Source organism: Carassius gibelio, chromosome B17 (assembly GCF_023724105.1).
Source record: "Carassius gibelio isolate Cgi1373 ecotype wild population from Czech Republic chromosome B17, carGib1.2-hapl.c, whole genome shotgun sequence".
NCBI lineage: Eukaryota > Metazoa > Chordata > Actinopteri > Cypriniformes > Cyprinidae > Carassius > Carassius gibelio.
The window spans coordinates 26,459,653-26,474,279 of record NC_068412.1 but is presented as its reverse complement, the minus strand read 5'-3'; the positions used below and the strand labels follow the sequence as shown (position 1 = coordinate 26,474,279).

Here is a 14,627-nt window from a genome sequence, read left to right as displayed (position 1 = left end):
GGTGACCTAAACTTACTTTAAATGTTCCTTTCTTTGTGTTTACACTTGAAAGGTATAAAGATGCTTCTGAATGGCTCTAGAGTGTTACAGTGTGAGACGGCAAGAACAAATATATTCATCCAATTCAGTCCTCTCTTGGAGGAACTGGAAAGAATGCCGAAGCTCTTCCAGAACAAAAGAACTGTGAATCGATAACAATAGAGCTATAGATATGGGATGAGGAGTTCTCGAGCACCATCTCTGACAGGCCACACACACACACACACACACACACACACACCATGAAGGACAGAATACATGCATATAAACCAGAGCTATCTGTATCAGACTTCTGTAGGATCTCTTTTTTCTCAGATTGAGTCAAGCAAGCAGCTCTTGACGTGAGAGAGGAGAAACTACAGAAAGTATTAGTTGATTTTCTCCATATGATACTTCAATTTTAATTTAATGTTGACTCTATATGCTTTCATAATGCATGTTCCTGATCTTATTATGAATGATTCATCAGTGTGTATTATTCAAAATGTTTGCCTTGGTAATAATTAAAGCTCTGCTGGCTGACATCAGTTTTCAGAACATCTTTTAACATAATCAGAAATGTTTCTTGAGTGGCAAATTAGCATATTATGATAAGGATCATGTGAGTAATGATGATGAAAATTCGGCTGCGCATCACAGAAATAAATGCATTTTAAAAATAGATTCAAATAGTAAACAACCATTTTAAATTGTAAGAATACTTAAAAACGTTACTGTATATATGATCAATTAAACACAGCCTATTTTTACATCACATTTTATAACTTGCTTTGGTAGACTTAGCATTCGATCGGTTTGAATAGAAAAGACAACTTGCATCAGTACTGTACAGGCTGAATTTTGGTCTAATGGCACTCAAACTGTACGTTTTACACACATAAGCAGATGCAAATACTTGACAAGCGTGCAAACAAACTTCAGCAGTCAAAAGGAGGTGATATTTCCCTCAAATGACATTAAAACAGATGTAGTATTATTCAGGTAGCTGCCTTTTACATGTCAACTGTAACTTTAACCAACTTTCTAAAGATTCTCTTCAAATCCCTGCTCTGCCGTCACAGCAGTTTGCCTGAAACAGAAAAGTGACTTTAGAAGAAGACAGTCAATGCTAACCATTGCTATAGTGTCCCTTGTGGCAATGCTCAGAATATGCCACATTGCATTAGGAATTGGGTTCTGACACATTCCAGAAAGCAATAATGCATGAAATTGAGCTTGTGTGGCTAGAAGCATTTAATCTTAGAAAAACTCAGAATGAACAAAAAGACACATAACTCAAAACTGAACCGAAATGTATCCAACTACAACATATACGATGTTCTGAAACCTTGTGAGCTATCATTCAAAAGTTTGAGGTCCGTAGTTTAAAAAAAAATGAAATTAACAATTTTATTGAACTAGTACACTTTAAAGTGAATTAAAATGTTATTTACAATGTAAAGATTTATATTTATTTATAAATATAATGATATTAGAAAATTCGGTTTCAGTAAATGTTATTTTAAACGTTCTATTTATCAAAGAATTCAAAATAAATTAAAACAACTATTCTTACTAAATGTAAAAAAAAAATCATTATTTTATCATTAAATCAGAATATTAGAATGATATTATATGAGGTATAATTTTGAAAAATCTGCTTTGTATCACAGGAATAAATTACATTTTGAAATATATTCAATCAGATAACAATTATTTAACCTGGTAATAATTTTTCACAATATTACAGTTTTTGCTGTATTTTTGATCAAATAAATGCAGCCTTGGTGAACAAAATTTTTTAAGAAATCTTACAGACACCAACCTTTTGAACAGTAATGTTTAAAACAAAATACAAATAATTTATTTGTATATGTATAAAAAGCAGATATGGGGTGCTTATATTTAAAAAATCAAAAAATAAAAATTATACAAATAAATAAATAATAATAATTAATCATACCAACCCCAAACGGTTGAACGGTAGTACATTTGTGTCCATAGTCTACAACATAATTAAAACGAATGCTTCATAAATGACTGTTTCAGTTTTGGACAGTTTTATTACATACTAATTACGTTTAAGCTTTTTACCCTTATATGAATTCTAAGTACATAATATATCTTGCTTCATTCATGGATCTTAATTTTCTCCAAAGGAAGGTGTCTTAAAAGGCATAATTATGCTGTCTACCTCCTGGAACAGCTCTTATGTCTGAATCACACCTTAAATACTGCCTAATTACAGGTAGAGCCTCGCTAGACTTTGGAGATTTTATGAAGTTTACCTCTTCCAGGATGGTTTTTACCATAAATCTTTTTTAAAAGACTCATAGGTTTATTATGAATGCAATGCACTACAAAATATCCAATATGCATAAACATAACAGGATTAACATTACATAAATAACAGATGTCATCAGTATGAAGCAATTATCATGCTCTCACGTCTATAAACAGACACCTTTCAACCTCAATATTTCACTTTAGATTTCATCAATTATACACACGCACACTTACAACAAAGCAGTGCACTTGTAATTCAAATATCGTTAAGTGGGGGAAAAGAGATTAATTTGCTGCACAATTTAAGAAAAGCTCAACTCTGTGATGCATTGCTTTACAGTATGTGCTGAAGTTTAATTCTAAACATTAAATCACTAACTCTAAACAGAAGCAATAACAGCAAAGCTTGACCTGGCAAACACTAGTAAAAATCAATGCATCTCATCTAAGTCGAGGAACTAATCAGCCTCTCTCCAGCAGGATCAGGTCAGATTGGTATAGATGTCTCTCTCGTTCTCGGAGGAGAGGAGGAGCAGATCAAGCTGTGTGGAGCAGCTTTTACTGTTTAGAGAGATAAGACCATGATAATTCATCCTAAACCCGACCTGTCAGAGATCCACTTCCAGAGGTTAGAAATGAAGACTGGACTTGACACTTACAGAGACATGGAGGACTCTGGATTCATGAGGCAGAAATATAAGAGAAAGCAGGCAAGACTTCATGTCTTGACATTCATTACTTGACAGCACAATCTTTTATGATTTTACTTTTTTTAATGTTTACATTAAACTGAACAAATTAAGTGGAGCTGGCTCTTTAACGCCCCTGTGCTTTTCAGAAAGAGTTTAATAGCACCAACATTATCAGCTTGAGCTTTGTTCCACACTCTATTCTGTAGCTCAAACAGCAGAACGCCAAGGTCATGGGTTTGATTCCCATGAAATGCATTAACCAAAAAAACATATACACTGAATGCAATGCAAGCTGCTTTCAATTAGAGCATATCCAATTTAATAACACATTAGCCTTGCTTATAAATAAATCCTTGCCAAATCTTCTACATGTACACTTTTACCTGAAATTCATGTGCACCCATCTATCCCTGCATGTCTGCTTTGAGTGCCATTAGTTTGCATTCAGCTCCTCCTGCATTGTATCAGATTACTGACTTCCTCAAATTGCATTTTTGCAAAGTCTCAGTCTTTGTCTGAAGAACGGCCAAAACTCAGCATAAATGTATGCATTTCTCCTTTTCACAGTCCTATTTAAATGCCGGGGTCTGCATCAGAGCATCACATTTCTTATATGTACTTAATTTTGTAATCTTCTCAAAATGACCTAAACCCATTAACATCTCATAAAACAGCTGTTAGTTGTAACTTAAAGTTCTTTAAGGCTTCTTTAAAGCAAACTCACATTTTGATCTGATTGTATGAAACTAAAAAGGGCTGAGATGCCATTTCTGTTGACATGAAAGAGTACTCGTTAATGTCCAGTGCTTATTAATCTGTAGATATTCTGTAGATATATTTTTAACTGTCAATATTCAACGAACAAAGTCTTTGGCACCTGATTTCCCATCATCCACAGGAGCATTTACAAGCAGATAAATGGGCAGCAAACTCCCCTTATGTTCTCTTCTCTTCAGAAGATTAATACCTCACACAATTCAACATGACATTCAATACAGGGAGATAGAAAAATAGATTTCTGCCTGTAGCGGACTAGAAAATCAAGGTGATTTAAAAGCTTTAGGGCATAATACCACACAATAACGATATGCAGTACTGGTTTCGTTTTGAATAATCCTATTCCATTTTTATATGGAAAAAATATTTTAAAAAATGAGAGTCCAAAAAAAAAGAACGGGAAAAGTTGAGACTTACTCAAGTTACTTCAAATGCCACAAGTTTATTTCCAGTAATAAATCATTCCTAAGAAATTAGTTACGGTACATTAAACTTTCCTGTCCCGACTGTGTTGATATATGAACTGAAATTCATTTACACTATATTTACATAAGGTTTCCATTTATATGGAAATTATTTAATAGTTCCTGGAAGCTGGCAAATATCAGAGAAGCTAATTCATAAAATTATTAGAAACTTCCGCTGGTTAGGTAGGAAAGAAAAACAAAAGGAAAAGAAAGGCAATCCACCCCGAATTGTATCATCTTGGGGGGTTTTATTGAAAGTAAAGGAATGGGAGGGAATAAATATATTCAAGATCATCAAGTCGTGCAGGTTGAAGATAGCGAAGGATTCTTTTGGAGAATGGAGGAGTGCAACAAAACATTATAACAGCTAGAGAAAAGATGATTTGTGGTTGAGTAAATAGAATTTACCTTTGGGATGCCAGGGGTCGGTGAATTCGTATTTCCCCAATCCGACCGTTCTCAGCATCTGCAGGCCGTTGTTGGTGCTTTCCTGCTGGCCGTTCATTAGTGCCCCATTGGTGGGCAGCGCCGAAGAGCTCATGGTGGCGGATTGCACCATGGGATGCGTCAAGTGGCCGTTGCCCACCACCGTGTGGACAGGATGGGAGATCTGGCAGACGTTGGGCATTGGAGGCAGGCCACCGATGGTGAGGGATTGGCTCTGGATGTTGAGGACCATGTTGGTCATTGGCTGTGAAGGCTGCTGTGGGAGTTGGTAGTGTGTGGGTAATTGTGGATGTGGGGTTTGGAGTGCCGGGGTCACACCGACGATGGGTGCTTGGACGGTCACACCCTGGCTGTAAACGGGTGGTTGCTGAAGGGCGTATGTGTGTGCCAAGAGTCCAGCCTGGCTGACAGCCGCAGCAACTTGTGGTGGCCATAGAGGAGCTGCAGAGAGAGAAACAACATCAATTTAAAGTAGAAGCGTGTGATACGATGATATTAGATTGTGAACGAATAAAATGTCTCCACGATCTGCCTTTACAAAGAGATCATTAGTAGTGTCAGTCACAGATCTATGGCTGTTTTGGATTAATATAACAGCTGATTATCATCTGTATTACAATTACATTCAGATCTATGGCTGTTTTGGATTAATATAAAAGATGATTATCATCTGTATTACAGTTACATTCATGTGACATTGTAGTTTATTATCTGGTAAAAATTCATGTTAATCCCTGTTGGTGCTTTATTCTTCGCTAATTTAGACACTATATTGAAAAATACCTGGGGTTATGTTTGTTTTCTTCTAAAAGAGATGAAAAGTAATCAGATCTAGCAGTTTTTAATGTTTTTCTGTAGGATAGGGTACTTTCACTCCATGCAACATGAAATACCTCTAGTTTTGTTTAGAACTAAGAGACTAATAGGCATCACTATACTTGTTCAGTTGATTGATTATCCTAATAATTGCACATGTTTTTTATTTTTTTTTTAAAGTGTGCAAGTTTTCTGAAGTGTTACATTAAAATGTGCAAATAAGGCATTGTGTAATTACATACACACTCATTTGAATACACTTCCAGAAAATTAATCTGAACATTGAATAAAACCAGGATCAAAACTGAATTTAAAATTCTTGTTTTATTTGACTTATTAAAAAGTTAAAGTTTTTTTTTTACAGAGGTGATTATGGATATCTGTTTTTATCACCTCATAGATCAGAAAATAGTTTTCAGTAATAAAAAGAGACAAATGATGAAAAAAACCCTCTATAAAACGATCAACATAATAGGAATAAAACTGTAAAGTTTGGTGTAAGTAAAAAATCCCACCCCTAGTTTGTCTTAAATGGCCTTTCATTAATTTTTTCATTCATGTTTCATCATCTTGCAGGGATATATTTTTAAACACTGGAATTAGTTTGTATGTACTACTCAGTAACTTGCAAAATAGTCTTAAAATCCAACATGAAAAAGTATTGTGATAAGATTGTAGATCATGTTCCTGTCTGGAAAAAAAATCGATATGAAATGATATTTTTCCCATATCGTCCATGCCTAATTTGAATCCACTTCGAGCAATCAATCAACCCATGCATGCAAGAGAAGATAACGAACAAGAGGTGTTATCACGGCCCTTTGGGCTTTGCTTTCAGCTCTTTACCTGTGATATCTTTCTCCCTCATCTGTTTTGCGGGCGGCTCATCTGTGTCCCAGGGCGTGGACTGGTTAATGGGTGTTTGTCCCCACCGGACACTATTAGCCAGGACCTGGCCCTGAGTCTGCGTGTCTGCCGACGGGTGCCCAGAGACCTGTTTCAACGAGAGGAATGTCTTGAGTAAACAGACAAGCCTTTAATTACTGTCTACGCTTCCAATTACAGCCCATTTGCCAGACACTGGTACATCACTTCGCTTTGTTAATATTCCATTCCATTCGCTCTTTTAATTACGCTGCTGTTCTAGATTAGAGCCATCAATAATGCAGGAAAATCCAAGGTCAGCCCCCAGCAATTTGACTGGGTGCAAGAAAGTGAGATCTATATAGAGAATATTTTACTAATTAATTCTCATCTGCCTCGCATTGACTGTAAATCAAAAGGCAGGAAATAAGTTTTGTGGGATCGAGGGGGACTTTAAATCACTTAAATAATATATCTCAATAAGTTTACAATCGTTTAAAACAATTGTTCTTTTATTTATTTTAATAAATAAAGGTCAGAAGAATTATGCGTTTTCATCTTTACATAAATATGTTATTTTATTTTCACAAACAATATTTTAAATATTATGCAATTCACTTAAAAATATACTTTGTGTGCATAGAAAAACACTTTAAAAAATGTCATTGTAATTAAAAACTGACTAATTTGCACAATATTTCTGTGTGCCAAAGACAGCAAAAAAACTCTGTTTGTTTTTCTTGAACAAAGCCTTTTATTCATATTCATCTTTTGTGTGTGCAAAAGATGGATCTTATTATGCCACTGTCAGACCTCGCTGTTTCATAAGCAAGTCGAAGAGGAGAAAAATAAGTAGCTGAAAACAAGTCCTAAACGTCATCTTGATTTTATGCCACTTTTATTTCATATGCATTTCAAAACTCTAAATAAAAAGAAGAAAACATAAAAAGACCCCTCTTCAGCGGCAAGTGTGGGCGTCGAGTTTGTCATTGCATTTTTCATTGCCATGCTTGAAAAAAACATTTCTTTAAATGTTACATTTTTTAGACATTCCATCTACAGAAGAAGACTGAATCTCACACATTCCTGTCCCAGCGCGCTGTTGCTAAAATGGTTCAAATTTCATCTAAAGTTGACCAAAATGAGCAAAATCCCCTCAAACTGTAAAAAGTCTTAAAGAGCACACACATACTGTACAAGTCTGTAACATACTTCACATGTCTGACAGTGCACTGCAGAGATACATTTCATAATTTGACCATTTGCTTAAACAGCATTTCAAAATGCAATTATAATGAAGAAAACAAATACACAAAAATGCAAGGACTTGAATGAATGACAGACGTTCTCATTCCATTGGAATCTTTCTGTGGAATTCAGTGCTAGTCTGCACATCGCTCTACCATCTCAATATAACTCAAGTCTAAAGCCTTGCTAAGAAGCAAACCTAGACAGCCCCACAAACCCAAAAGATTCAGAGCAGGAGCGCAGGACAAATGGCATGAGGTGAAAGAACAAAGAAAAAAACGTGCAAGGAATACTTATTTATTAACGGCCACATGCTGCAGTGTTCATATATTAATAGTGAAGTATTCTTTGTAAGCTACAGGACTGGGCAGGACCTCGTCATGCTTCATGTGAACGCCATTAAAAAATGATTCAAGCATGTGGAAAGAGCAGACGTCTGTAGCTTCCCCTACCGCCTGCTTCACCTCAGAATAGAGATGCATGTTCACTTCACTGACAGGAGGACGAGCAGTAAAGAAATTCACCTGCATTCACTAAAACTTGTCAAAAGTTGTCTGGAATATTCCATGTGAGAACGCTGAATAAATATAACATCATGGAGCTGAAATATGTCAAGTCTATTTTCTCCTTACATTTGGACAGCGCTGTTGAGAGTGATGATAGAAAAACTAGAGTATTTGCAAAATAAAATAAAAATAAAACATTACATTATTTTTAGTCAAGTCAATTTTGGGGTAACATCTACACTCTTAAGTTAAATTAAATGGGATGAATAAAAATAAATGAATAAACGAATGAGTACTTCAGAAACATTACTTCTTAGCCAATTTTGTGGAAACATCAGCACTTTTGAAATTTTTGAAATACATATTTTTGAAACATTACAACATCATTTTTAAATCATTTTAACTGCATTTTTAGTAAAATAAATAAATAAATAAGATCTTTGGAAATACTGCAACATTACTTTTAAGCAAAAAATTTTATGGACAATCAGCACTCTTTATGTAAAATCATTAAAAAAAAAATACTTTTGAAATAACATTATTTCTAAACCTATTTTGGGGTGAACATCTGCATTTTTTAGCTGAAATGAATAAATACTTTTGAAACATTACAACATTATAACCAGTTTTTGGGGGAAACATCTACACTTTGTGCCAGAAATAAATAAAAAACAACTTCAGAAATAGTTCAACATTATTTTAAAGCCAATTTTGATGTAAGATCAGCACTGTGTGTCTGAAAGTCTGAAATAAAATACTTTTGAAACATTAAAATAATTTAAATATAAATTTTGGGGGCAACATCTGCACTTTTTTAGCTTTAATTAATAAACAAGTCAGTTTGAAATATAAATGTTTTTGAAGGAAAATCTCCAAATCAACATCAAATACATGTTCATATTTTTTGTAATGATTTCAGAGTGATATACAGACATTGTTTTTTTAGGTAAACCCATAAATCCACATCAAGTCTCCAACTTGTGTTTATAAGCAGTTTGAATAAAATATCTGCAGTGACACACAAAGATTTATCCCCTTTTATGGTATGATGGCTTATGCTTATTTTTCGAGCACTATGAGGAAGACAGCAGAAAATAAAACCACATTTACCTCCTAATAACACTGACAGAATCATCCACCAAAACCCCAGCGGGATGATTTCAGGGTTACAAGACTCTTCAATGTCAAACCAGAGTTTGATCTATGAGCAGCTGACTGCATGTAATCTTTTACATGTTAACCCCAAAATGACACATTTGACCCACTTCACCAGTCTCTGAAGACGTGGTCAACAGTCAGCGTCTGATCGAGTCCACAGCCAGCCGCGTATGAAAGAGCCGTGGACAAAACATTACCTGCGGAAAAATCAAGCCATTTGCAATTATAATTTCCCTCGTGTGCCATGTCAAAAACCTGTGGTGTAACACACATCTCTTAGCAATTTAAATGTAGAAAACATGGTATTCATGTCATGATTATGTTCAGAGTCCAGAAACAGCTTTTCTGCTCAGTGCCTTATGCAGGAGCCACACGTTCATACTCCCCAGGAAGTAGGTGCTTCGTTTAATGAAAGTGACCTGCTCAGGTTTATAAAGTGCACCAGGAGAGCAAGTGGAGTTATGATAGTTCACATGTGCTCATCTGCAGCCGTACTGCATGCGTTCAAGCATACTCTCTGTGTGTGCCTGCAGGCGCAGCGAAAGGCAAATATTACATTTCTAGTTCATTTTAGCTGACTTACTAAAATACTTCCATTTCTGTATCGGTTTATGCATGAAGAGCATACATGAGGAAACTCTTTGCACGCCACATCTCGCTTTCAGGCTCAGAAGATCAGAGTGCATGATCAGAATTAAAGCAGCTGCACAAAATAAAACCGACCATTGAAGATCCCTGCAAAAACTTTCTTTACAGTATAAAACACTCATGTAGAGCAGTTGCACATGTACATGCATTTCCCTCAAACGAAAGCACAGACGCTCTCTATGAAATCTGTAACAGAAATATTCATATTATACTACTATTCAAAAGTTTAAAATTATTTTTCTTTTTAAATAAATTCATATTTTTATTCAGCAAGGATACATTAAACTGATCAAAAGTCGCAGCAAAGACATTTATAATGTTATTTAAAAAATGATATTTCAAATAAATCATGTTCTTAGAACTTTCTATTCAACAAATAATTCTGAAAAATAAAATTTATCACAGTTTACACTAAAAAAGTAAAGCAGCACAAGTGTTTTGAATATTTCTTGAGCAGCAAATTGAATGTTAGATTGATTTCTGAAGGACACTGAAGATTGAAGTAATAAAGGCAAAAACTCAGCTTTTACTCTCAGAAACAAATTACATTTGAAAATATATCAAATAGAAAAAGTTTTCGTTCAAGCATTTGAATGGTATAAAATAAAACAAAAATATGAAAAATAAAAATGTAATTATATATTACATACAGTATATATAATATATACTTTTTTACAGTAAATAAAAATAGGAAATACACATAAACTTTTTTAATAAAATAAATGCAGCCTTGGTTATTTTAAAAAAATATTATATAATTACAGACCCTAAACTTGTGAAAAAAATAAAATAAAGTTTTTTAAATATATTTTTTAAATGATACCTTACCTAAAAAAGAGACATGGATTGATTTGATTTTTATCCTGTAAATAAAAGGGATAACTAACCAAAAAATGAAAATTTGATGTTCATCTGCTTACCCCCAGGGCATCCAAGATGTAGTTGACATTGTTTCTTCAGTAGAACGTAGAACAGAAACAAAGATTTTTAATTCAAACTGTCAGTCAGTCATATAATGGAAGTAGACGGGAATCACGGCTTTGAGAGTAAAAAAAAAAAACCCACACAAAACCATATTAAGAGAACTGAAAAATATGGTGAAAATTACGTGACATGTGGCCAAGGTTGGTGACCCATACTCGGAATTAGTGCTCTGCATTTATCCCATCCAAAGTGCACACACACACACACACACACACACACACCTTGAACACACACACCGTGAACACACACCCAGAGAAGTGGGAAGCTATTTTTTGCTGCAGCACTCGGGGAGCAGTTGGGGGTTCAGTGCCTTGCTCAAGGGTACCTCAGTCGTGGTATTGAAGGTGGGAGAGAGCGCTGACCATTCATTCCTCCAAAATCCCTGCAGGCATAAGACTCGAACCCAGAACCTTTGGGTTATGAATCCAACTCTCTAACCATTAGGCCATGGTTTTCAAATTAAACCCTGCGGCTCGTGACTACATAAGGATTGTAGACTTATAAGTGCATTACCACCACCTATCTCTCAAATGGACCATTGACACTCCTAATTGAGATTGTAGATAGAGTGACAATGGTCCATTTGAGAGATAGGTGGCAGTAATGCACTTGTAAGTCTGCGATCTGCCGTAAAGCAAGAAGAAGAAGATGCCTCACGTGCCGGCTGTTGAGAACGCGCTCAGGACAGTTTGGACATTGCAGTGCATTGAAGATAAAAAAACTATATAAATCAGTTTCTTGCACAGAACAATCATTTTGTGTCTTTACAAATCAATGTATCGTCACGAGCCGAAGGGTTTAATTTGGTTTTGTTTGTGTATGTTTTTATAACTCTCAAAGCCGTACTTCCCATCCACTTACATTATATGACTGACAGACCGCAACGGTTTGACTTTAAAAGAAAATCTCTGTTTGTGTTCTACTGAAGAAACAGTCACTTACATCTTGGATGCCCTGGGGGTGAACTATCCCTTTAACTGGATTGTAAAAGGTGGATGTTAGAAAGAAAAACACAGCCAAATAATGATAGGAATTTTGAATGAAAGGTAGAAAATAGGGGTATGCGTCACTTTCAGATGACGCAGATGATTCAGACGTCTCTTCAGAGCAGGGTTGCAAAAAGGTGGAAGATTTCCAGTAAATTCAGGAAAGTTTCCAGAAATTTTCCATCCCTGTGCAACCCCGCTTCAGAGCGAGGTCTCTTTAAATGTAATATGTTCATTAATGTACGAGGACCTGTCAAACCACGACAGCATGCTTCTGCTCATCCTCCATCCACAGTCAAATAATCTGTCTCCATTCGAGCGGATGGCTGTCCTCCACCATCCTAATCCACCAGGCGTTGGGCAGCATCGCTCTCCGCCTCTCACAAAGCCAAATACAGCATCCACACTGTCATGCTCTTATTTGCCATTCCTATCTCTGCTGTCAACACAGAAGCCTCTTCCTCAGCCGGCAGAAGCGCTCGCTCACGCGCCGCCAGCAACCCATGTTCCATCATTTGTCAGGACTGTGGCTTTGTGAAGTAAGTTTGCGATTCCTTATGGCTTCCGGCGTCTTAAAAACATCCTCAGAGATGGGAATCTGCGGTGGTCTCCCGCTGATGGGAACCGAGGAGATTTTTTATAGGAAAGATGCTTCTCAAGCGCTACGTCTTTCTTGTGTTGATGGTTCAAAAGAGGAACTCTTGGCCTTCAGTTTGTGCCTCTGGCTGCAGAAAAAGCTTCAGGCTGGAGCAGCTTTACATTGAGATAAATTCTGTGTGTGTTCGGCTGCAGATGATTTTCAACAGCAAGGAGACGCGGCTCTTAAAAGGGTCACGGCTCCTCAGACCTGTGAGGGACACTGCTATATCTATGAATGACAGGCAGAAATACAAGGGTCTCAAAGTCAACGCTCCTGTTCTCTGATGTCTGGCTTCATTCAGACTGTGTCAGATTCACAAGCGAACAGAAAATGCCTCTGAAATCAATTCAGTCAAACTGAATTTTTTAATTGAGGCAGAAAATCATGAGCAAATTCGAAACACATAACCAAGATGTTTCTGTTGAGGGAATCCCACTTCATAAATTCTGAAACTTTCCAAGGATTTTTTGGGAATATTCCTGTGATTTTTAGAAATGTTCCACTCCTTTGCAACCCTACTCACAACAGTCAGATGTCAACATATTAATATCCTTAAAGAAACAGTCAACAAAACCATAAATACCTTCAAGTCAAAGTTTCAATTTCAGTTTGTTTTTAGACAATTCCAGACACTCCTTTGTGATAAAAACTAGTTTTGATGTCACTTGATGTCCAAAGTGAAATGTGAATCAAAGCAAAACCTGTTGAGAAACATTGGTTTAATTAACCATGGCTTTCCAAATAGTTGTTATGTCTAATCAGAGAATAAATGGGAATAATTAGTCAAATTAATCATGCAATTATACTGCTGGACAAATGAAATTCCTGAATGTTTAATCTGCCCAAATGGAGCAGAATTCTGCCGACTTATGAGTTGTTTACAGCAGCGTGGCAGACCCACAGTTATTATTTGTAATATGAATATGAAGTGTCACAATATAAAAGCATGATAACAAGCAATTCAAACGATCACATAACAATGAGAAAATATTTCCTTTGCCGGCTCTTCATTTTCTTGTCTGCCCTCGGTAAGCGACTGCAGAGTTCATGAATCCTGCGTGTTTTGGCATGTTCTGACCGGCCGCTTTGCATAATGCAGTTTCGCTAAATCTAAACGAGAGAGCTCTTAGCTGACTAAATGAAACCTTTAGCGGTACAGAGCTGTTGAAAGAGGTCACGCTACAGATAGCGGCTGAAATACTCAAGCTTTCAGCTCATCTTGAGAGCCGTCCAGAAACACAAGACAGCCATGATTAGGGGAAGAAATTTAATGGGAGCAGAGTATGGAAGTGTGTCGGAAGTGATGGTGGAAATGGCACTCGCACGCTCACGTTCCCGCTCTAACTCTACATCTGCTGGGAAACTCCAATGACATTCAGCAGCCTCGACAGAATAAGATACAGACTGCAGAAACACACAGAACATGCTGTTGACAGCTCATCACTGTTCATTTTTAGCGTACATGAACCGAATGGAGAAAATGCATCAGGCTCCAAATGAATGGTGTAAAAATAGCTTAAAATAACATATAGGCTCGGTTTCATAGAAAGGGCTTAGCCTAAGACAGCATTATGCCATAGTTTGATTAGGACATTGAATTAATTTTTATAAACATTCCTAATAAAAATGTATTAGTATTATTTTTTCTAGTTTTCCTGGTAATAATTAATTTATCAATGGTATACTAATAGTGTCACTATATTTGAGATCCTCACTATTTTAAATATAAACAGACAAATGCAATTATTTTGATAAGTAAATCATTAAACACTTGTAATAAATTAAGAATAAATTAATAAATGAAGCAATACTTGGTTGCAAAACATCATTTTATTGTCTGATAAACAGTGACTTATTTAAAAAATCTTTTCAGTTATATTACATGAATAAATACAAATTTGCATTTGGTAGTTTTAATGATATTGATATTATATATAAATATTTATATTAACTGTGACAACATATCTGAGATCCTTTTTAAAAAATTAAGTACTAAATAAATTAATGAAACAAGTAAATAAACAAACAAATAAATATTTCTTTGATTGTAACAATATTGTCAGATTTATTTAAAAAGATACTGCTTCGTT

General features: G+C 35.7%; 1 protein-coding gene across 1 annotated transcript in view; it reads right to left on the bottom strand.

Moving 5' to 3' along the window:
- LOC127976151 (kelch-like protein 29) overlaps positions 1-14,627 on the bottom strand; it is a 120,887-nt gene that overhangs the window by 83,647 nt on the left and 22,613 nt on the right. The window contains exons 4-5 of the mRNA XM_052580361.1: positions 6,350-6,497; positions 4,649-5,128 (exon numbers count right to left, since the gene is read on the bottom strand). Coding sequence (XP_052436321.1) covers positions 4,649-5,128; positions 6,350-6,497 — 628 coding nt within the window. The remainder of the gene's footprint in view (positions 1-4,648; positions 5,129-6,349; positions 6,498-14,627) is intronic.